Source organism: Pocillopora verrucosa, chromosome 1 (assembly GCF_036669915.1).
Source record: "Pocillopora verrucosa isolate sample1 chromosome 1, ASM3666991v2, whole genome shotgun sequence".
Taxonomy (NCBI): Eukaryota; Metazoa; Cnidaria; class Anthozoa; order Scleractinia; family Pocilloporidae; genus Pocillopora; species Pocillopora verrucosa.
In genome coordinates this window covers 28,931,302-28,952,593 of record NC_089312.1, presented here as the reverse complement: position 1 = coordinate 28,952,593, position 21,292 = coordinate 28,931,302, and the positions used below count along the sequence as shown (strand labels likewise).

The 21,292-nt window shown below is 37.1% G+C and overlaps 1 protein-coding gene across 2 annotated transcripts; it reads left to right on the top strand.

Moving 5' to 3' along the window:
• Window positions 1–6,482: 6,482 nt before the first annotated feature.
• LOC131780838 (low-density lipoprotein receptor-related protein 8) lies at window positions 6,483–20,527 on the top strand. 2 transcript variants are annotated; one of them, XM_059097431.2, is made up of 17 exons: window positions 6,483–6,723; window positions 8,404–8,544; window positions 8,772–8,888; window positions 9,575–9,709; window positions 10,662–10,784; window positions 11,068–11,304; window positions 11,605–11,733; window positions 12,157–12,276; window positions 12,456–12,578; window positions 13,075–13,200; window positions 13,459–13,668; window positions 13,962–14,160; window positions 14,993–15,154; window positions 15,595–15,836; window positions 16,230–16,460; window positions 16,515–16,661; window positions 17,673–20,527. In XM_059097431.2, the coding sequence occupies exons 1-17, from the start codon at window positions 6,654–6,656 to the stop codon at window positions 17,921–17,923; spliced, it is 2,763 nt and encodes a 920-aa protein (XP_058953414.2). In that variant the 5' UTR covers window positions 6,483–6,653; the 3' UTR covers window positions 17,924–20,527. The 2 variants fall into 2 exon arrangements, with proteins under 2 accessions (XP_058953414.2, XP_058953413.2); XM_059097430.2 differs by having other exon boundaries at window positions 16,230–16,661.
• Window positions 20,528–21,292: the final 765 nt, after the last annotated feature.

Sequence of the window (21,292 nt, the reverse complement as noted above, 5' to 3'; positions counted from 1 at the left end):
GCAATTGTGTCATGACTTGAAAAAGCTAAGTAGCAATTGTCTGACATCGGATTGGCCGAAAAGGATACACGAAATTTCTAAGACCTTTTAACTAACTCAGAGCTCAAAGTTAATTAAAGCCAAAACAAAAGAGAGAGTCTCAAGCTTGGGACAAAGTGGAAATCTGCGGATTCTAACGAACCCCAAACTTATCAATTTCGCAGTAAAGAACAACTTTGTGTGCAGCCCAGTTTCGAGAACTCAACCTCAATCGCTGTGGTTCGTTTACCAAACATGAGTCTAGTCTGTCTCTCTCTCACCATTTTAGACGCAAGGTGGATATTTTGGTAGAAAGGTCGTGAAATACGACTATATACGAGAAGAGTAGTTTTGTGGTGATCTAAAAATATGGTCGTCTGGGCAAGAGTAGTAAGTTCGTTGAGGACGGGTGGTTCGAGAGCCACTTTGAAAAGGTCTCCATAGTCACGAAATTGGTAAAAAAAAGAAAAGACTTTTCCTGCCTTTTACGTACTTGAGAAGGACTTAACCACCCATCTAACGGCCCATGTTGCCAGAATATTTCCGTAATTCAGCTAGTTATTCTTAAGATTGGCCATGCTCAGTAGACCTCACCCGTTCAACTCTAGCTTACTCTAATACAATACACATCGTCAGAGTAGCTTTGAAATTAAGTAACTAGCGTAAAAAGAAGACAAACAAACAAAACACACAGGAAATAGCCCAAAGAAGCAGGATTCTTCGTGTTGCGAGCCAACAGCACTGCTGCTGACTATGACGGCACTTGGAAAAACTCAATACAGTTTTTCCTTTTTTATAAATTCAAGACAGCTATACCACGCGGACTACTCACAGCAGACTGTCGCCAAGACTGCTTGACCTTTGTACGGGCGGAGAGCAGTTTTCTTGATAACTTATCATGATAATTACTTCAAAATGTTGTGACGGAAAATCGTGGGCTTAAATGGAATATAAATGGCTTGATTTGAATCAAGGCATGCCACTGGGATCAACTAATCACCTTAGTTACTGATTAGTCGGTTGATTTTTTTTTATTTGTTGATAATCCCACGCAACGCATCCCTAACTGAAAGCACTGCTCTTCACGGAGTTGTCATGCCTCTGAGAATGAAAACCCTTGTAGTCATGTGTTATCGATAGTTGCACGTGACATTGCACAAACACTAATTTTTCGTGCTTGCGGTTTGTTCAATTATAAAAAACCCCAGAGGAAATGTGTGGGCGATAGTAGTTTCCAAAACATAGAATTTTAAATAAGGCCAGGCATTTTAAAACTTAGCGTGTTTCCACATACGTTTCGAAATTTATTTGTAGGACCTTTCACAACTGGAACTGGTAAGGTTACACCATCATTGTCGCTTCCTCTCCATAAACTCCCGCTTTCCAGCTTCTTGATCTGCTCTCCTCTCCTCTGTGTTTTCCCCTGATCAATAAAAGTGCAAAACTGCCAAAAAATTGCCCTTGTCGTCACATTGCCGTAATCCATCATGCTAGCAAATGCATTTCTTACTCTAATTTTCTTAAATCCTGAATTTTACTTACGAAAAAATCTCGAGTAATTTAACAGCAAGTTAAGAAAACCACGTTTCGTTTCACTGGTGGCAGCCTACTTTTACGTCTACTTCTTACTATCCGTTGTAAGCGCCGACATTGATCGGTCGATTTGTGATCAATTATTCAACGTGGGGACTGTGTCATTCAAAAATTTAAATTTGAGGCTATTTCTGACAAAGAATAGAGAAGGGTGGTTTATTTTCTGACGCGTTTTATGACCGGATGGATCTTGTTTCGCCATGTGTAGGAGACGATTCCACGATCGACATGTGAAAACTGTTGGTCTTGTTGACGCAGAGTAAAGAATATGAGGTGGAAATATGACAGTAGTTAATAACGTGTACCATTGCAGCTTTTTTTGGCAGAAGCAAGAATCTATATTATTCCAGTTAAGAAGTGTTGCATCATCGACTCGGCTAAATGCTCTTGTCTTGCTTTTTTTTTAATTTCTTTTTGTTACTGTGCCTATGGTGATAATTTTTCTCAGTGACTTATTTAGCCCATGAAAAGGGCTTAAATAATTCTATTGTGTGGCTCCACTATGTCCGTGTAAGGTCTGGATACCAGCCTTTCCAAGAATTGAAGTACGCCAATGGGTTCTTAAATCATTATTATGTTATGTGCTTTTTAGTTCCTACAGGTATCAATGCACTTTTCATCTGCTCGGCGCCGCAGGGACTCAACCCTTAAGCTGGTTTAGGTGTATTCGGACCTCACTGACTTCCTCAGCCAAGAGCACATAGCCTGAAAACCCAAACAGATGTACGTAAGGAACCTTCTCGAGGCAGTTAAGCTGTTGAGGAGTTCTACTTATAGCAGCAGGTTTGAAAATTGGAAAATTTAATTCATATGCCGTCGATTCTGACCACTTAAGCCGCTGTTATTGAGGACTATCTCTCACTGATTAAGAGTATACTTTTTCACTCAGCCTTATGTGAGATGAAGGGCGGTGATAAAATGATATTTTCCTGTATTTGTTGATAATATTTCCTCCATCCTTATCGTTCGCAATGCGCTGTAAAATTTTGATTAGTTTAGTTTGTCAGCTTCTCTAAACTCCCAAGAGACCATAATATTCCTGCCAGTGTACACCGGTATATTTGATTTGTTTGGAGCGCATACTGGCACTGTTTAGCACGACTTTCACGTGCGGAAGGGCGGAATCGTGATTTTAAACTGATAGAATTGGAAACAAGAAGATAACAATCAGTGCAATCGTTGGAGTACAATATTTTCTTCATTTGTGAGGTGGAAGGAAAAAGTTTCGAATTAACAGGAAACTAAAAGAATCTATTAATAAACCAGTCACGTTTTTCAATAGAGATAGAAGCACAGGTCGACCGCGTCTACCAGTAGTTTACAAGCCTTTCTATGCATTGAGTCACAAGCGCAAGGTGTTTTATCACCTGATGCCTTAACCAAGGTATGTTCTCAGACATGACCAGGTTTTCATTATAGGACCATAATGAAGATAAACGACTTGCACAAACGTGATGGTATACTTCGCTCGAAACTGACGATAAAAAAGAAGCTTGTGGAAGGCTAGCTTCGTCTTGCATGAAATTTCCTCTCATGCATTTGTGCAATTTTGCACAACATGAGGCACCACTCTTTTTGACTCTTAGGCTCAGTCCCCGCATCAAGAGGACTCAATATTCTACCTATTTGCAGGAACCCATTTGTCCTGATTTTAGCCTTTTCCAGGCTCTCTTTCAGTAGAGGATGAGAGGTTTAGGATAAGCGAACGAAGAAAGCAGCCTCCGACGAAATAAAAACGGAATCTGGCAAGTGATTTAACATGCATTAAATACTGGCCGATTTTAACCTGTAACTCCCAGAAGTGATAAACATTAAACTTCTCCCTATGAGATCCATACATTATCCAGCAAAGGACTAATGAGAATACCCAAACTTATCAGGTAAAAGTTGTTATCTTGATCTAAAACCAAATTCGCCTAACTTATTTGCCGGGAATTGTGTAAAAGCTAGAGAGGAGAATTAACAATCAGATCTTGGGAGTTAAAGGGTTAATGGGACAGGCCGATTTCATCTTCATTTCCCTGTTGTTTTGACTCGAAAAAGTGTCAAAAAGAGAGGGAAAAAAAAAAACAAGATACTGACAAGTACGGTAGTTCACAGCCAACTCTAGAACATCAATGTCTCTCATTCGCAACAGACAGAGTTACTTCCTCCGCAGCTATTCTGTTCACTACCAGCTGTGGCTACACGCTATACTACAAAACTCTTGGTAGCCTACGTGTAGCCGTACTTCCCCCCCCCCCCCAGGTGAAACGGAAGCGTTTCACCTTGGGGGAGGGAGGGTACAGCTGCACGTAGGCTAAACTCTACGCATTTATTTCTTGATTCTCTTGTCGACTCTTGTGCCTGACCACCATGACTTTAAATTTACAAACGCCGAGACAGTGTCATTGGCTGGTGAAGCTAGAAAGATAACTCTAAAACATAAAAAAGCAGAAAAATAAGAAGCCAATCAGGCTAAGCTCGGCTAAAAGTTACCATCGAAACATTCTTCATGATTTGGGCTCCGGAAGGGAGCTCAAAAAAAAGATATGAAAAAGCCAATGTGATAACTAAGTAGTGTTTCTCTTAAAATAAGTTTAAAAATTCTACCGGATCCCGCGACCTACGACCCACGCTCATTCCCTTGCTATAAATTATCGAACAATTAAATCAGATGAACCTCCTGTAGCCACCAAAATCACAATGAAAAGAAAGCTCTTCAGAAGACGGAAAACACAGCGACGTCAAGTCTGTGCAAGAGTAAGCTTGAGTGGCTTTGTTGACGTAATCAGCCATAACACTAACGTAACGACTCCCCCAAAACAAAATCGGGGTAGAAATAATTACACGGCAATCAAGGGAAATTATGCCGGAATATGACGTAGGAACTTGCGGAGAATGATTAAACATTACACATTTTATTTAGATTGCTATATTTTTCCCATGTCAATAGAGGGTTGATTCCACCTTTTCTGAGCACACCTGATATCGATTTTTCCAGATCGATTTTTCCCTGACCTTTTCATTCGCTACCTCACGCTCTCCAGCTATTTTCCTGATTTGAAGATTCTCAAATAGTTGACTGCTACATAAATATGCTATGTCCTAGCTTCTCAACATAGAAAGCTTTTGCCTTTTTGGGTAATGTTGTGGTTGCGAAAGTTTCACAGAGAGATAATTGGCATAGTAATCATTCCAAACATAACATTGATAGCAGGGTCGAAACTTGACTCATTTCCATAAACTGCACTTTCGATCTTGACTGAATTTATGAATTTTATCGGGGTACTGTTTTGTCCTCAATTAGTTCTGTTCTGTTTGAATCATCAACTTATCGTGACATGTTAATATGTCTATGCTACATAGTTCACTAAAGGGGTAAATAATAATAAGCTCAGTGCAGAACAGAAAATCAGGATTAGCTTGTGTTTTCATTCCGGCTGTGAAGCCAGCCGGCCATAAACTAAGGGAAAATGCTTGGAGGTAGTTACACGCAAATAGTTGAAATTTAACGAAGTTTGTTTGTAAAATGACGTGCATATAAAGTGGAATTCTATTTCAGTCCGACCATTGGTTTATTTCAAAACAAAAATATATCAAATTCAACGAGACTAGCACCTTAAGTGCAAGTGAGCTAAAAATACCGAGTTGGTAAAAGGTCGAAAAATAAATATAAAATATTCATGCTGACGGCTGAAGCTAAAGGTCCTCAATGAAACTGTCAGATTTAGAGAAAGAATAACTGACATACTTTTTAGTGTGTGTAAACAAATAGACGTTTTAACCATTCGCTGGAGTCGTCTCATGTTGAAAAAAAGGATGAAATATCCTACTTGACTTCCCCTCGTAAATTATTCACTAGAAATTCAATTAAATTTTGTCGCAGTTTGAATTCCTCCGAGCTGATGCAAAATCAAGCGTGTTAAGAGGGAATAAAAAAATTCAAAGATGTTTATTTTTTTGTTCGACCAGGAAATGAGTGAAAGCGTGTCTTACTACCGCAGGAAGTACACAGTGTATCTTTCTTGGGAAAACTTCAACTAATGCAGAGACCAGCTTAAAGGAATGAAAAACGAACTGAAACATGTCACCTTTACAGGTGCAGTTGAAGCTTTTAAGTGTTCCGGTGATAAGGATTCTCTTCCGCTTGGAAACGAACAAATGTTATTCATCGTTTTCAAGAGCAACGTGGTAAAGTTGGTCAATATAACGAGTCACAAGACTTGGTTGACGTATTTGCTAAGCGTGCCTCTCTTATCATTTTCGCATTTTTGAAACGGTTTCATTCTTCCTCTTGCCATGGCGACAATCAATGATCAGAAAAAAAAACTCTGTCTGGGTCTAAAGGAGGCAGTATTGCTAAAGCGCTGTAAAAATTCGTCGTACATTTTAAATTAGAGTGTACAATCTGACAGCAGTTGTATAAGCAATGATCGAGTGAAGAATACCCTGGGTGACGCTTTTAGCGATGTTCCCGTTGAAGTTACGAAATACAAAATTATAATTCAATACCTCGAGTTATGATTCTGAAAGATCCTCACAAGTAACAGGAACACTAGCTAAAAAACGAAATTTTCACAACATACGCGTATTGGATCGAATCTGAAATGACTAGTCGAATATTAGCTGCTTCCTTTTATCCCAATGTTTCAGCTGCACAAGGCGTCACAGAAAAAAAGGAAAAAGAAGGAAAGAATAAAAGAAGAAATAAATAACCTTAAGATCGGAAATAAAGTCGCCAATTTTAAACTTAACATCGAGGAAAGGGACTATTTTTGCGAAGGCGGTCGGTTCGACCCCCTCACAACATGTGAATAAGGTGTGAGTGGCATATTGCATCATCTTTTTCCCGCGCATTTGATGCGCGTGAGCATGTCTTGATCATCAAAACATTGAGATCGCGCCCATTCATTCATTAGTACAACGGCGTTCTTCTCAGTCCAGCGTGGCTGGAGTCTCTTTTAGTCAAAAGTTACCAAAGTACGAAGCTATTTTCTATTGTCTAGTGAAACGAACATTTACGAAGAAGTTTAAAACGCTTTGAAGTCGTTGTCGTAAGGATGAGTTTGCAGACCGAAGTTGTCTATGTGGCATACTGTTTAGTTTATATCTTCACTACAGTTCACCCTGGTGAGTTTTGAAATTGAAAGCATTGGAACCACGTGCAGTGGAATTAATTTACACAGCTAAAACGTTAACGTGTAAGATGATTTTATCAAATATGAAGGTATTCTATTGTAAATTTGGATATTTGTAGTATTTTCTCGCTTGACGTCGTACCGTGGCGTATTTCTTCTCTAATTGATAGCGACAGTCTCTTCGTTTTTTTCCCGTTTTTTCCTGTCAAGTTATGGCTATGTTTTTACCTCCCGAATTTCGTTTTCAAGTCAAAGTTTTCCTCTTCTGAACGTCTTTCTCTTTTTATTTAAAGTACAATTATGATAAATTTATGGCTCTCATTTTGGCGGTATTTCTTCAGTGAGGCGTACTACACACCTGTGTTTACGACAGTTCAAGCCCATATTTAAAAAAATCAGACTCTTTTGGGTACTTTAAGTATTGCTTGTATTTTTAAACTACTTGAACTTTTTTTAATCGCACAAAGGTTATTTCTAATTTTGGTAAGTCTAGAAAATCTTTGACTTTATAGTTGTTTGGAATGCAAATTTTTACTACGACGTGGTTACTACGTGGGTGATAAGCTTCTGCGTAAGCTTCTTCCATTCATAAGATATTTCATCATTCTTTTCGTAGGAGGGCAATATATTATGTTTTGTGAAAGCCTATGTCGTGTTTCCTCGGCGCCTCAAATATTTACAACGTTATTCGTCGATGCTTCTCGTCTACAATATATTTGTACAAAGGTCGTAATCGAAGTGAGGAAATGAAAGAGATCGTGTGAAATTGTTAGCGCTATGTTCTAATTTGTGTTACTCCTGCTTGAAATGCTTTGTCTTTTGGCGGCAACTTCTTTGAAATTTCTTAAATAGTTCATCAATCATGTGACAAATTTAACCGCGTTGTATTTTTTCCGAAATATCAATTGTTTGCAGTATTGGCGCGAAGGAGCACGAGTTTCTTAGCGTGGGTTTCGATAGCACAGAGATCGATATTCGCTTTGTTCCAGTTTTGTTTCATGCGGCGCTGAAAGGAAAGTGTTCTGTTTAGGTGATTACTTTTTTTATACCTACTTTATCGCTTTCAAGACTCAGACATCAGTACCTTGGTGATTAAGTCAGCTGCCCGTCATATGTTGGGCGCGTGCGATTTATTGCATCAGCTACGGATGACTAGAAAATGTGTCTCAAGCTGGGTCCAAAGTCTTAATCCTGGTTTCGATTTCTTTTCTAGTACTGGTACCAGCGGATTTTTCATTGGACCACTGAAAACCTCTTTTAACAAATCAGATATGATTGGAATGTTTGGTCGTTCTCGAAATTTCATGGGAAGCAGACATGTAAATATTTAACAGATATTTGGCAGTCTTTAAAGCCAACCATTATGGGGAAGGGTCAACCACGGATTTGAAATTCTAATTAACAGCTGGAAAGAATTCTTTGCTATCAGTCTCAATCTATAAACATTACTGCCATCTTGTCTCATTTTAATTTCATTGGCTGAAAAAGATATGAAGAGATGGCACAACAGAACACTTGGTCATAATTGGATTGTGTCAAGTACAATTGTTCTAATTAAAATGGAAGTGAGGCTATGGGAGAATTTGTCCCCAGGCCTCCTCAGGTCTGCAGTTGATATACTGATAATAAGGATAATATCCATGTTTGTTCGTCTTGCCATTTTCTTTTACAGGGATATCTAGTCCCACTAGCTCAACCCCATATCAATGCGGATCAGAACAGTTTACCTGTACAGATGAACAATGCATTCCTGCGCACTGGCGATGTGACAGAGATAATGATTGTGGGGACCATTCAGATGAGGATGGTTGTCGTAAGTACATGATAAATTGACAGAGTTATATTACAGAGGCACAAATCTTTTGCCTGAAAGTAGCAAATTTTAATATCAGGAAAATATGCAAGAAATTTGAAGTCCAATGTCAGTGACAACAGTGATCAGTGGCCACCAAATCTTAAGTTTGTAGCCCCTGAGGTTTCAGTTCTCAGACATCAGGTTAGTCTAGTTGTTGAAGTTATTGTTACATTGGTGTCTTATAGCTCCCCAGACATGCCAAGCAAATGAATTCCGCTGCAACAATGGACGATGCATCCCACAATCGTGGTATTGTGATCAAGCAGATGACTGTAAAGATAATTCTGATGAGTTAAATTGTGGTACGTTAACAGCTGAACAATGGTTATTTAACCTTTTAACCCTTAGGTGGGGTTGATTTTGCTAACAATATCAAAAGATATTCTAGAAACTGGTAATGGATAGAGACAAACATATCAGTTAAGTAATGTAATTGAGACCACAACACAGAACACTTTTCTCACGCAACATTTCAGGTCCCATTACCCTAGAAATAATTTGTTTCTCCTTTACCCAGTTCTGTTAATGAAGGAGAAACCTACTCCTTCCAAGGAGAGATTAAAGCAAGTGGTAATTTCTAAACTTCCTCTGACATTTACTTCTTTTAGTTCACTTACTTCACATTGAAACACCTATAATTTTCTTAACTTCATTGTATGATAGCCCCCTTGAAAGGTATGGAATATTACAATATTACCCTTAAGGCATGGAAAGTCATATATATTGGTTAAAGAGACTCGGGGAAAATGTTTTTTAATGAGAACTGTTCCACATTTATGTTTAAACCATTGTCTGTTAGTCAAGAGATCTCAAGAGAAAAATAGGCATGGAATTGTTATGGGAAGTAATCAGATTTTGTCGGGTTAAAGAGTAAAATATCCTAGTAACATTTGGTACCTACATAGGAGGTATTCTGGGAGAATCCATGTATTTTTGTACTATTATTACTATAAATCTAAGCTTTGAGCCAAATATTTTATTTTCTTAGCACAAAATGTAAGCTGTAGTGGCCAAGATTTCAAATGCAATAATGGTATATGCATAAGAAGCAGCTGGAAGTGCGATAGACATGATGACTGTGGTGATAATTCTGATGAGGAGGCATGTGATGGCTCAGGACGGGGTACTTCTAGATTTATTTTGATATTTAAAATAAATTACAACCCAACATAACCTGTAGAAAAACAAAAAACAGTATCAAACCTTGGGGAAGGCACTGACTCTTATCCTTGCAAGCACTTGTACTATATGATTTTAATTGCTAGCTCTCTCTGTGGGCTTTTAATTGCTTTTTGGTTCACAACACAATATTGTCTTACTAAAATTTCACACGGAAGACTGATGATTTCCATTTCTGAAGTCCATTTATCCTGCAAAGAGGAAAAAAAATGTGAACATGTCTACACAAGGGGAAGATATGGTTTTTAAGAGCAACAACACTAAAAAGATAATTTTATGGTTAATGATAACTTCTTTACATTGAAAAATAAAGAAATTTGCAAATCATACAAGTAAGCATTATAAAAACCATGTATACTAAATTTACCTCTTGTTAGTTCAGATCTAAGGCTAATGAGAAGTATTGATTTAGTTATCCAATCACTGAAAGTATTAAACTAAGTATAAGCATGCTTATGGTTTAAGTATTGAGGGTGTAACTAATATTTTAGATTATCTTCTAATTAATGGAAGAACTATTTTGCTGTAAGTATATGATATTGTTTGAAAAAATATGAATTCTCCACATAAGGATTTGTATCTTGTACCTTCTGATTTAACTTTCTGATGCCTAATCAATGAGTCTAGTATACCTCTTGGTGAGCAAGTCATGAACAGAAACAGGTTCATATTAGAAAATTATCCTGTATAATGGTAAGGATTAAATGTAAAAAGTGTTGTTTACATATAGGCTATGCAAGTATATTAAGTCCCTGATCAACTTTTTCCCTATCTCTATCCCTGCTTTGTTTTTTGTTTTCTTTTTTTAGTCCAACTCTCAGTCTTTGCAAGTTTTATTCTTAAGCATTAAGTGCATGGCTAATTCAAATTAATTTGTGATTACTTACACTTTTCAGCACAAGGAAGTTGTGCAAGTGGTGCATTTTCATGCAGCAACGGCCAATGTTTGCCTTGGTCATATGTTTGTGATGGTGATGATGATTGTGGCGATGGCTCTGATGAAGAACCTCACCACTGTGGTAAGAAATAGTTTGTTGACCCTTAAGATTCATTTGAAAGAAGGATGTGATTTCTTTTGTCACAAGTGTGGAACAAAGATAACATCTCCCCCTGCAACTGAAACCCCAGGACTTTGGCAGTACTCCCAATGGTCATTTTCTTGGTGGAGTTCTCTTTTAGTGATGAGCATCAGAGAGTGAAATTCAAAGGTCTGGGGCTTGATTCCTTGTGGGGGACTCGAAGAAAACCTTTATTATGTGTTTAGTTACCTGTTTAAGTACACTCTAATTTTCTTTCTTTTAGATGCTAAAACCTGCAGTGCAAACCAGTTTACTTGTCAAAATCAGCAATGTATTCCCCTACGTTGGAAATGTGATGGTGATTCTGATTGTAGTGATGCCTCAGATGAAAATGGATGTCGCAGGGAACCAGTTTGTTCACAAAACAGGTTTCGCTGCAGTGATGGAACCTGCATCCGTGGTCACTGGAAATGTGATGGCGAAAATGATTGTCATGATGGATCAGATGAGATTGGATGTTGTGAGTACAGAAATAGTTCATGAATGAGAGGGCATGAAAGATTATAATAATAATAATAATATATAATAAAACTTTATTTACGTGTCAAAAAAAGATAGCAGTTTCCCACTAAGTAAGGACACCTAAACTAAACTAATCTAATCTATATAAAAAAGATATAAAAATATATAAAAAGATGTTTGTTTTACCATGATTAAGTGAGATCTATCAATGATTAGCTAGGATAAGGGAAAAGAAGACTTCAGTGAAGACTTGAAATTAAGTTACATTTGTCAAGTTGTGCATATTTTGTTGTTTCAGCTTCTTCTGTTAACTGTACTGGTGATCAGTTTTTGTGCAATGATGGAAGTAAATGCATTCCAAATACTAAAAAGTGTGATGGAGTATTGAACTGTGAGGATGGGTCAGATGAAAGTACTAGTTTCTGTGGTTAGTTTTAGAACTGTTTGCACCAGATATTACTGTTAAGTAGCCAGAATGACTTTTAAGATCCTTGGTAAAACTGGTTTGAGAAATGGTGTTAACCTCATGTGTACTGGGGCAAGTAGTTTTTTTCTTTTTGAGTGCAGTTATGTACATTGTAAAGAAAGTGAATGTTCCCAATTCACCCCCCAAGGTGTTCTGGTTATACCCGGGAGAAAAAGTACTCCTAAAAATAGCATAGAATGAAGATTATTCTTCATATAATCTTTATTACAAGATAATTACCATATTCCATAGCTTTTTGTTTTTTCCCTTCTAAATTAATGTTTTGCCTTCATATACAATCTATATTGCCCTACATAATGAAAGTAAATGATCTGGGTTACCAACTAAAGAATTAATGGATTGAATGCTTTTTTTGTTATCTAGTGGTTAACTGTACTGCTGATCAATTCAAGTGTGGAAGCACATCAAAGTGTGTTGAAAAATCCAAAGTCTGTGATCGAAATAAAGATTGTCCTGATGGGGAGGATGAGCAGCAAAACTGCGGTATGTTACATGTAGTGGTCTGTGTGCCCATAAAAATGCAGGCCACTGGAAACAAGTATTTTTGTGGAAAATTTTTTCCACATTGAAAAATGATATTTAGTAGATTGTGTCAGTGAGTTCTTTTACAGAATTGTGATAAAGTTTGTTTTAATTTAATTTTTTTATGTACTTCTGTTTAGATATCAATGAGTGTATGGATCACAATGGCCACTGTCAACAAATATGTAATGATCTGAGGATTGGCTTTGAATGCTCCTGTCATTCAGGCTATGTACTTGCTGAAAACAAGAAAAATTGTGATGGTACATTTTTTTTCATTTTTCATTTGATTTGATGTCAGCTTTTCTACAAGTCATGCAGATATTGTCAAGTCTAATGAAACTCTCATCAATTTCCCATTGTTGACCTGATCTATTCAGATAGTATGTAAAATTCTTCAGCTCTTTGTTTCTATTTCTAGAAACAATTTTATTGAGTTGATAACATAGAAATTACTACCAGTTAAGATATGCCATCAAAGTCCAAACCATTAAAGCTGCATAATGAAACATCAAAGCAGGAATTTGATCAAATAGTACATACAGGAAAGAGATAACCAGGCTGAGTCAAGTTAATTGTGGCAAACCATACCTCATAGTTAGAAAATAACATGAGATAGAATTATGATATCTTCAGCTTTCTGGGTCAACCAATTATTACAATTTTGAAATAAGTTTTAACTTCTTTTTGACATGGCTGGTTGGACATCAGCAGATTCAACTGTGTGAGGTTTTTTGTTTTTTTTTTTGTTTGTTTCAGATATTGATGAATGTAAAGTGTACGGAATGTGTAGTCAAGATTGTCAAAACACCAAGGGAAGCTACAAGTGTTTATGTAACGCAGGTTATCAATTGGAGCCTGATAAGAAAACGTGTAAAGCGAAAGGTAATTTTTTTACTTGTGATTTTCCTCTGTGTTCTGATGAACAGTAATTGTTTATGGGACTATGGAGTATTTATGGGTCTAAAAAATGTTTATATTAAGTTTTCTTGTTGTCATATTTCTTGTCGTTGTTGGCTGGGCTCTTCAGCCCACCCACAAATGTGTCTGTTTTGAATATTGAAGAAAAGACTTAGGAGTAAAAAGAAAGCTCTTTTGGCATTTTTAATGGTTAAATCATTGTGTTCCTGTTCATGCACACAGATAATACACCATACCTGCTCTATTCCACACAATTTGGAATTCACAAGATGGCTCTGGATAGGACCTCCAATGCATTCAGTATAGTTGTGAAAAATCAGAAAGGCATTGTTGCTATTGACTATGACTACTATGACAACTATGTGTACTGGACAGATGTCAGAGATGAGAGGATTTGTCGTGCTCAAATTCCCACCCATGGAGGAGATGCAGGTATGATAGTGATGAGATTCTCTAGTACCTACATGTATCTGTCATAAGAATATTACAGATTGTGTGTTTTAGTAAAGATATTCCAATTACTTGATGGGTAACAGAAAAAGAAACTCTTAAGTCAAAACTTTGCAATCAGGGAAGTGTAAGAGAATTTAATCACCATTTGTCTCTTTCTGTAGTGAACTATCATTTTCCTTGGTTTCACAAGCTTTACCCTTTCCCCATCCAACTACTATAAACTAATTTGCTATGTTAATTTTTTTTATACTGATTTATTTCTTTTACTTCAGCTGATTGTGAGGTTTTGATACAAAACAGTACTAACACTCCAGATGGAATTGCTATTGACTGGGTTGGCAAAAAAATGTACTGGACAGATGGGCACTTCAACAGAATTGAGGTGGCAGAACTTGATGGTTCTCACAGACTGACACTTTTTGACTCTGAACTAGATGAGCCAAGAGCCATTGTTGTGGACCCTCTCTTAAGGTGTGTTAATTATTGCTTTGAAATATTATATAATCATTAGATCTAATGATATTAAGTGTTCAATCAATTATATTGAAACTCTGAATTAGGTTACTTTGTGAATGGGCAACTAAGCTCAACATTAACATTCCTGAGAATGCTCGAGGTGACACTCAGAAGGGACAGTGGGAGGATTTGTAGAGCTTATAGTTTCTGTAAATGGAAGGTTTTAGCCAAGCTGTTTTTTAGAGGATAAAATTGAAAGGATGTAAAGTTATTCTTTCAAACTTTTTGTGGAAAAACATTGAGGATCCAGGAAAGGTTATAAATAGTGCTTGGATCTCATTTGATAAGAATGTCGAGAAAAATTAATAAGTTTCAACCTGTTAGGGAAATCCTTGTCATGCAATCCTCAATATTACTGAGAGATACTGCATGGTGAGATCCAAAATTGTGCTTGTACAATTAGTTGCATGCATGGTTATGCACACAGAAAGAGATCAACATGTTAAAACAATTTTGCATTTTAATGAAACCAGTGTAATTTCTGAAACATAAGCAGCCTTGGACTGTAGACTGTTAGCCAACCATCAAGGAGTGTTTGTTGCAGTGTATGAGCTCCCTGTTAACCTTTAACCCCAAGAGTGACTAGCATCTAATTTCTCTGTACAATAGCACCCTTGAATCAAACCTTAAGATTTAGAGAATAGAGGAATTGACATCAACTAAAGCAGCTCTTGATTCTTAAACAAATTCTCTTTGTTAGCACCTTGGGAAATATATGGTGAATAGTCTGAAGAATATGGATACTGATGTAAGGGGGGTAAAGGGTTAATTTTCTGTTAATTTGTAGATATCTATACTGGACTGACTGGGGGGACAACCCAAAGATTGAAAAGGCAGCTATGGATGGAGACCCAAATACAAGACAAGTCATTGTCTCTGAAGGGTTAGCTTGGCCAAATGGACTTGCAATTGATTACTCCCTGAAAAGAATCTACTGGGCTGATGCAAGGTAATATTTTTCTTCTAAAGGTTACACAGTTAAGGCATTATATCAATGGTGTATGTCCAAATCTCTAAGTTGTGGGAGCAGTAATATTAACCATTGAATACTGGCCACCACTCTTAAATGCAATTGGCATCGTCTGCAATTTAGGAACTTCGGTCATTGGTTAGACCATCATGGTTATCAAATGAAGGATATCTAACATTTCTTGCTGTCCATTTTAATGGTGAAACTTATATTTTGGATCAGACGTTAGGTGTTCAGAGTTTCATTTTAGATCTCTTTTTGGGTAAAGCAGGGCCCAAAGCAGAGTGATTTTGGTACAACTTTCAAAATAATGCAAAGATTTATCAAAACTGTTTGTTTTGTCACAAGCATGGGACAAAAAATCCCTAACTTCCCCACAAGGAAGCAATTTTGATTTGGAAACAATTTTTTATTTTCAGACTGAAGAAGATAGAATCTAGTAGGTATGATGGCTCCGACCGTCGTCTCATTGCTAGCATTGTGCCGCATCATCCATTTGGGCTGGGTGTGTTTGAGAACCAGTTGTACTATACAGATTGGTACAAGAATGACAAGGGAATTAAAAAGCTAAACAAATTCAGTGGGTCTAATCAAAAGATCAAGGATACGCTGTGGTCTCATATGGATATCAAAGTGTTTCATCCTCTCCGTCAGCCTAATGGTAATAATGTAAATACTATTGGTTGTATAATCTTTTCATAAGGGGAAGCAGGAAACTCCCAATGAAACTAAATGGGTGTACTGATCAGAAAATTCTAATCCAAAAGGAGAAGGGATTGGCCCACATACACTTAAATTACAGAAGGAAATGAGGAACAAATGGTTGAGTTATCTTATCAACCAAAATTGGCATAATAGCCCTGGTTTTGCTGCTTTGCTTTTTCTCTGTGCACAACATCAAAGTGAGTGCACAACATCAAAGGGAAAAGTGAGTGCTCCTTCTACAGGAACATGGCATATGAAATTTCACTACCATGTCTGCTTATTACACATTGGGTGATCATGGGCTTACTTTGAGATGAATGATAAATGTCATTTTGTGGTGTTTCTTCAGATACTAATCCCTGTAAGGTTGATAATGGAGGATGCAGTCACCTCTGCCTGTTGGCAGCTGTTCACGCCAAAAGTCGTACATGCCGATGTCCTGATGGAATGAATATTTCTGCTAATGGCACAACATGCACTGGAAAGGAAGCCCCGTGGCAGCCAGCCCCTACAACTGCCTCTTCTACACATGAACCAACAACAGCCACCACCCAAGGTACTAAAACCACACAGAAAGCAACTTCAGCTAGTACCAAATCACAATTGCCTGCAACCACAAAGAAAATGGTAAAACCATCAACAAGATCTAATAATGTTGTGTTAAAACCCTCCAAGTCCCCTTCTATAAATGCTACAGATACATCCAATGCCCCAACTTCGTCTACTACAAAGATTCCTGTAATTACCACAAAGGGATCAGTTGTGGCTTTTCAGAGGAAAGGTAAGGGTTTTAATCATAAATACTAACTCTGTTCTGTTTGATTCAATTGGTTAACAAATTATGGCATATGTGTATAAAAATGTTCCAACAGAAGAAAAGATGAATATGCCAGCAATCTCCAAAATCCAGGTTAAGAGGTGATTAGAGTATTGAAACAATCTACGCCAATGTTGAGCTTAGTTTTATGTAATTCATTTGGTGGATTGTGGCTAAGTGAGTGACATGGGCAAATTAATTTTTTTTTAATAGTTGTGTTCCCCCTCCAACCCTTGTTTGGATGCAAGTATCAATATGATATTCCCCCTTGCACCCTTAAGTCAAAACTGCTAATCAGACTCATATCCAGCTCAGGATTTGCATTCAGTTTAATTCTGTATTACTGAAATACCCTTGTTAGGAAGCACCTATAGCAACAGAAACCATCTTGAAACATTCTCAGTGAGAGCAATGAGAGGTCGCTGTTTTCAAGCGTACTTAAAATAATCGGCATAAAACTTATCCTCGCAATTTCAAAACATACAGGTGATGAATTTACACACACATTGGCTAAAGGGTGTTATCTTCTTATATCTGTAATCACCAATTTCTTTTAATGATTTTCCAGGGAAAATTATCCTCTTATATCACCAATTTCTTTATAGGACTTTCCAGAGAAAGTTATCTTATATCACTAATTTCTTTTAATGACTTTCCAGGGAAAGTTATTTTATATTACCAATTTCTTTTAATGACGTTCCAAGGAAAGTTATCTCATATCAATAATTTCTTTTAATGACTTTCCAGGGAAAGTTAACTACTTACATCATTAACTTCTTTTAATGACTTTCCAGGGAAAGTTATCTACTTATATCGCAAATTTCTTTTAACGAATTTCCAGGGAAATTTATCGGAGAAGTCCACTAGGGAGAACAACCTAGTGGTGAATTCAAGACACTGACTGCTCGTTTATTTTTAATTTTTAGATCTATTGATGATTAGGCAATTAATTTTGAATATAACTGTAATTTTCAGGCGATACAGCAGAAGCTCTCTCTGGTGGTGTCATAGCTGGCATAGCTGGCATTGTAATTTGCTTGGTAATCATCCTTGTCGTTTTGGCCATCTGGTATGCGAGGAGCCGCTCTAATAACTACCGTGGAAAAAGTATCAGCTACTACAAAGACATGTCTTCCAAACCTCTGGAAGAAGATTTTGATGACGATGATGAGAGATGTAAAGTGTTTGATGACAGGGGATCGCGTGAAAGGGTTGAATTTGCCTGAAGTTTGTAGAATTTACTGTTATGTTGCACTACTAAGTATTTTTTGAGTGCTAAGTTAGATTGAGTGAGATCCTTTTTGAACTCAAGGTTCTCATTTAATGTTTACTTCTTTTTGGTGTGTATGCGAGCCTTTGTGTCTTTTAGAACCTTGCCTTTGTGGCAAGACTGATCTATTTAAGTGGGTTTGTTGTGCAGCGCACACAGTACGCTAAAAAAGGAAGGCCCATGTGTGATATCCTTTCCAATAATTTAAGCCATTAATCATCCCCTTAAAGAACTTATTTTGATAATAGATGTTTAGTATGCTACTTTTAATCGTAACTGCCATATTTTCCAAATAGATTGTTGTATATTTTAAGATAAACAACTGAAAATTTGTAAACAATTATGAAGTATTTCTTTCATCATCAAAATATAGTGGTGAAGAGGTAGGTTGAGAAACACGAGTATTTATTTAAATACATTTTGGTCATGTTAACTGTGATGATCATTTTTATATTAATGTTGATTAATGTATATGACTAACATCGTAATGTGTGTCTTCAACCACCGTTAAACTAAAGTTAATAGTCGTGAAAACCTTGCGATTAATAAACCTCAAGTCTTCTTGACCTTACAGGAAAAGAAATGGATCGAATCTAGACTGGCTTATTAGATGCCAAGAAAAAAAAAAAAAAAAGAAACAAATTGATGACGTGTTTGCCACAAGTCTCGATTATGGCTTTAGGCATACAAGAGAACAATAAGTTATAGACTCATCGACTACTCACCGAAATTTGATAGATATCAAAAAACGAAATACAATCAGTACCAACCACCCCTCGTTTGGAATGATAAAAGGGTGAAGTTAAGGAGAAAGAGAGAGTATTATGTGTTACAAATAGTGGAAGGGTGCTACAGTCGCTACCCTATCGCGAACTCAGGTCGTGGCGGGAACTCCACCTTAGTGCTTTGACATCCTGATTCCGGTCAAAGTAAAAAAAACGAAATTACAAGTTACAAATTTAACAGAAGGAGAAATGTTTGTCATACCTGGAGAAATTTTTTGGATTGGAATGTGAACTAGTTCTTTATACCTTTTATAAACTGCAGGCACCGGGTTAAACCCTAGTCAACTGAGATACTCGGTAGTTTTCTTACTTGCAAAGGGCATAGAAAAATGTCAAATGTGGTCGTGATATCAAAAAGGCTACAAAATTACTCATTTGCCATTGGCCGCACGAGAAATGCTCGGTAGTGCCTAATATCTTGCACAGCTAGCTTGTCAAACCGAGCATTCTACTTGACTTGAAAATATCGAGAGTCAAGCTAATTATTTTAAATAGTGTAAATACATAGATAACATGATCTACAATATTACTGGTAGAGCCTAAGATGAAATATATTTAATTAGGTATAACTGGTGATTGTTGCGTCAGTAAGAGAAGTACATTTAAGAAAAGTTATTCCTAGACATTGTATACATCTTCTTATGGCAGAGTTCTTATATTCTCTTCTCCCTTCCCCCCCCCCCCCCCCAAGAATAACTGGTCCAAAAAAAAATTGATTAATTAGTTTGATAGCTTTTGTAACGGGAAGCTAGGCTGGTCCCCGTTCCTGTCCTATTTTTGTACTCTTGATTAATTTTGTTGAATGCTGTGCAGGACACAGCGTGTAACTGGTAAATCGCTCAGCATCTTTATTTTTATTATTTGTTTCGCCGAATGAATTAAACTCTGGTGAAATTAAACTTATTTTAGCTTGGCGGAACCAGATGATAGAGTAAAATTTGGTTGTTAAAAATATTTATGTAAGAAAAAAATATTTAAGGTGACAATTAGCCTTTTAGGCGTCCAGATCAGCAGAAGAGCTGCCAAAAATGACGGCAGAACCTCAAAGGTTTTGCCACCTACTCACGTCGCAGTTTCACTGCTCCAAAACTTCCTCGAAGCAGCCAGCTACGCACGTCTTAAACAAGAATGAATAACTTGGCTGTAATATTTTGTGCGGTATGGTTGTAAGGGAAGAACTCCGTAAGAAGATGTGTTCAAAGCAGTTTCTTTTGTTTAAGTTATTTATCTGTTGATGTTATTGTTAATCATTTCAAAGTTTGAGTCTTAAATGACAAAACGTACTGTGATAGAGAATTCACTTATTTTCTGACAAATACTTCACGGGGTGACAATCAAAAAGCGAGAAACTCGCACAAACATTACGAAAGAAAAAAACATTGCAAGTCATTGTAATGTGTTACTTCTGCTGCATTGTTATCTTATAACAAGAAATTGGTTATAACAGAATTTCATATTGAAAATCCAGGTATTAGTATTTCAATAGTGTAATTTTCGTTTCACCTTAAGAACCAGATGAATTAATGTTATTTTCGTATATTAGCAGTTTTTCTTTACCCGTGTATCATATCCTAGAGCGATGCACTTTGTTGATTATTAGATATTACATACTTTAGAACTGAATAGCAGTGGTATTAAGTGTTATTATCTCCTTGTAATTACAATTGATTAAATAATACGAGCCCAATTAGAGATATATTAAATAGTTTGAAGTTAAGTTATAAATAACCAGCTTTGTATATACTTGCATAAATAAAAGAAACCTGTGCTTTAAATACGATAGTGGGTCTTGCTGCGTGTTACAATCCCTAAAGACATAGACTGGACCTTGTCTATTCTGGTTCAAGTCTATAATTTAGGTATCTGGGATCAGGTTTTGGGATGTTCTATTCTGACGATACTCTAACATCAATTCTTAGCGGACATTAGACGTCAGGGCTCCTCACCCATATTCGGTTCGTTGTACTACCCAAATGGGGGTTTCTAGATCCGCCTCTTAAATACGCCGCGGGTTTTTACTGGGGTACCTGTGGTAGCCCAGTCATAAAATGCCTTGTTTTTTTGTCATTTTTTTTTTCCTCCGCCACGAAATAGAAAAGTTGCGCAATAATATCCTCAAGACCATGACAACTAACTGATCCAATGAGGTGTTCACATGCTGATCACGCGTGTTATCTTGATGATGATTGACGTTATCATGCACGGACAGGGCCGGGTCACATGACGAATAACGAGATTTTTGCTTATAAAACTCTTTTGTCAGTCGTTATGTATTCCAACGTGTTTGGATTACGATTACCTGGAGCATTAAGGCGCGGCCAATCCACACTAAAAGACGTTATTGAGTGGTAATTCTGGAACGGATTGAGTCGCGAACGCTTGAAAGCCATGAAAACCCTGAATGCCTTGTATGCCTTGTATGCCTTGTATGCCTTGTATGCCTTGTATGCCTTGTATGCCTCGTATGCCTTGTATGCCATGTATGCCAATGTCGTAGTTGAAAAACGTGCACTTGTTGTAAAGAGCAAAATCTGAAATCT

Excerpts from the sequence above, each read along its gene's own strand:
- LOC131780838 (XM_059097430.2), top strand. The coding sequence starts at position 6,654 with ATGAGTTTGCAGACCGAAGTTGTCTATGTGGCATACTGTTTAGTTTAT. Across the intron at positions 11,305-11,604 it reads ATCAGATGAGATTGGATGTT|CTTCTTCTGTTAACTGTACT; the intron begins GTGAGTACAGAA and ends TTGTTGTTTCAG. Across the intron at positions 14,161-14,992 it reads GTTGTGGACCCTCTCTTAAG|ATATCTATACTGGACTGACT; the intron begins GTGTGTTAATTA and ends GTTAATTTGTAG.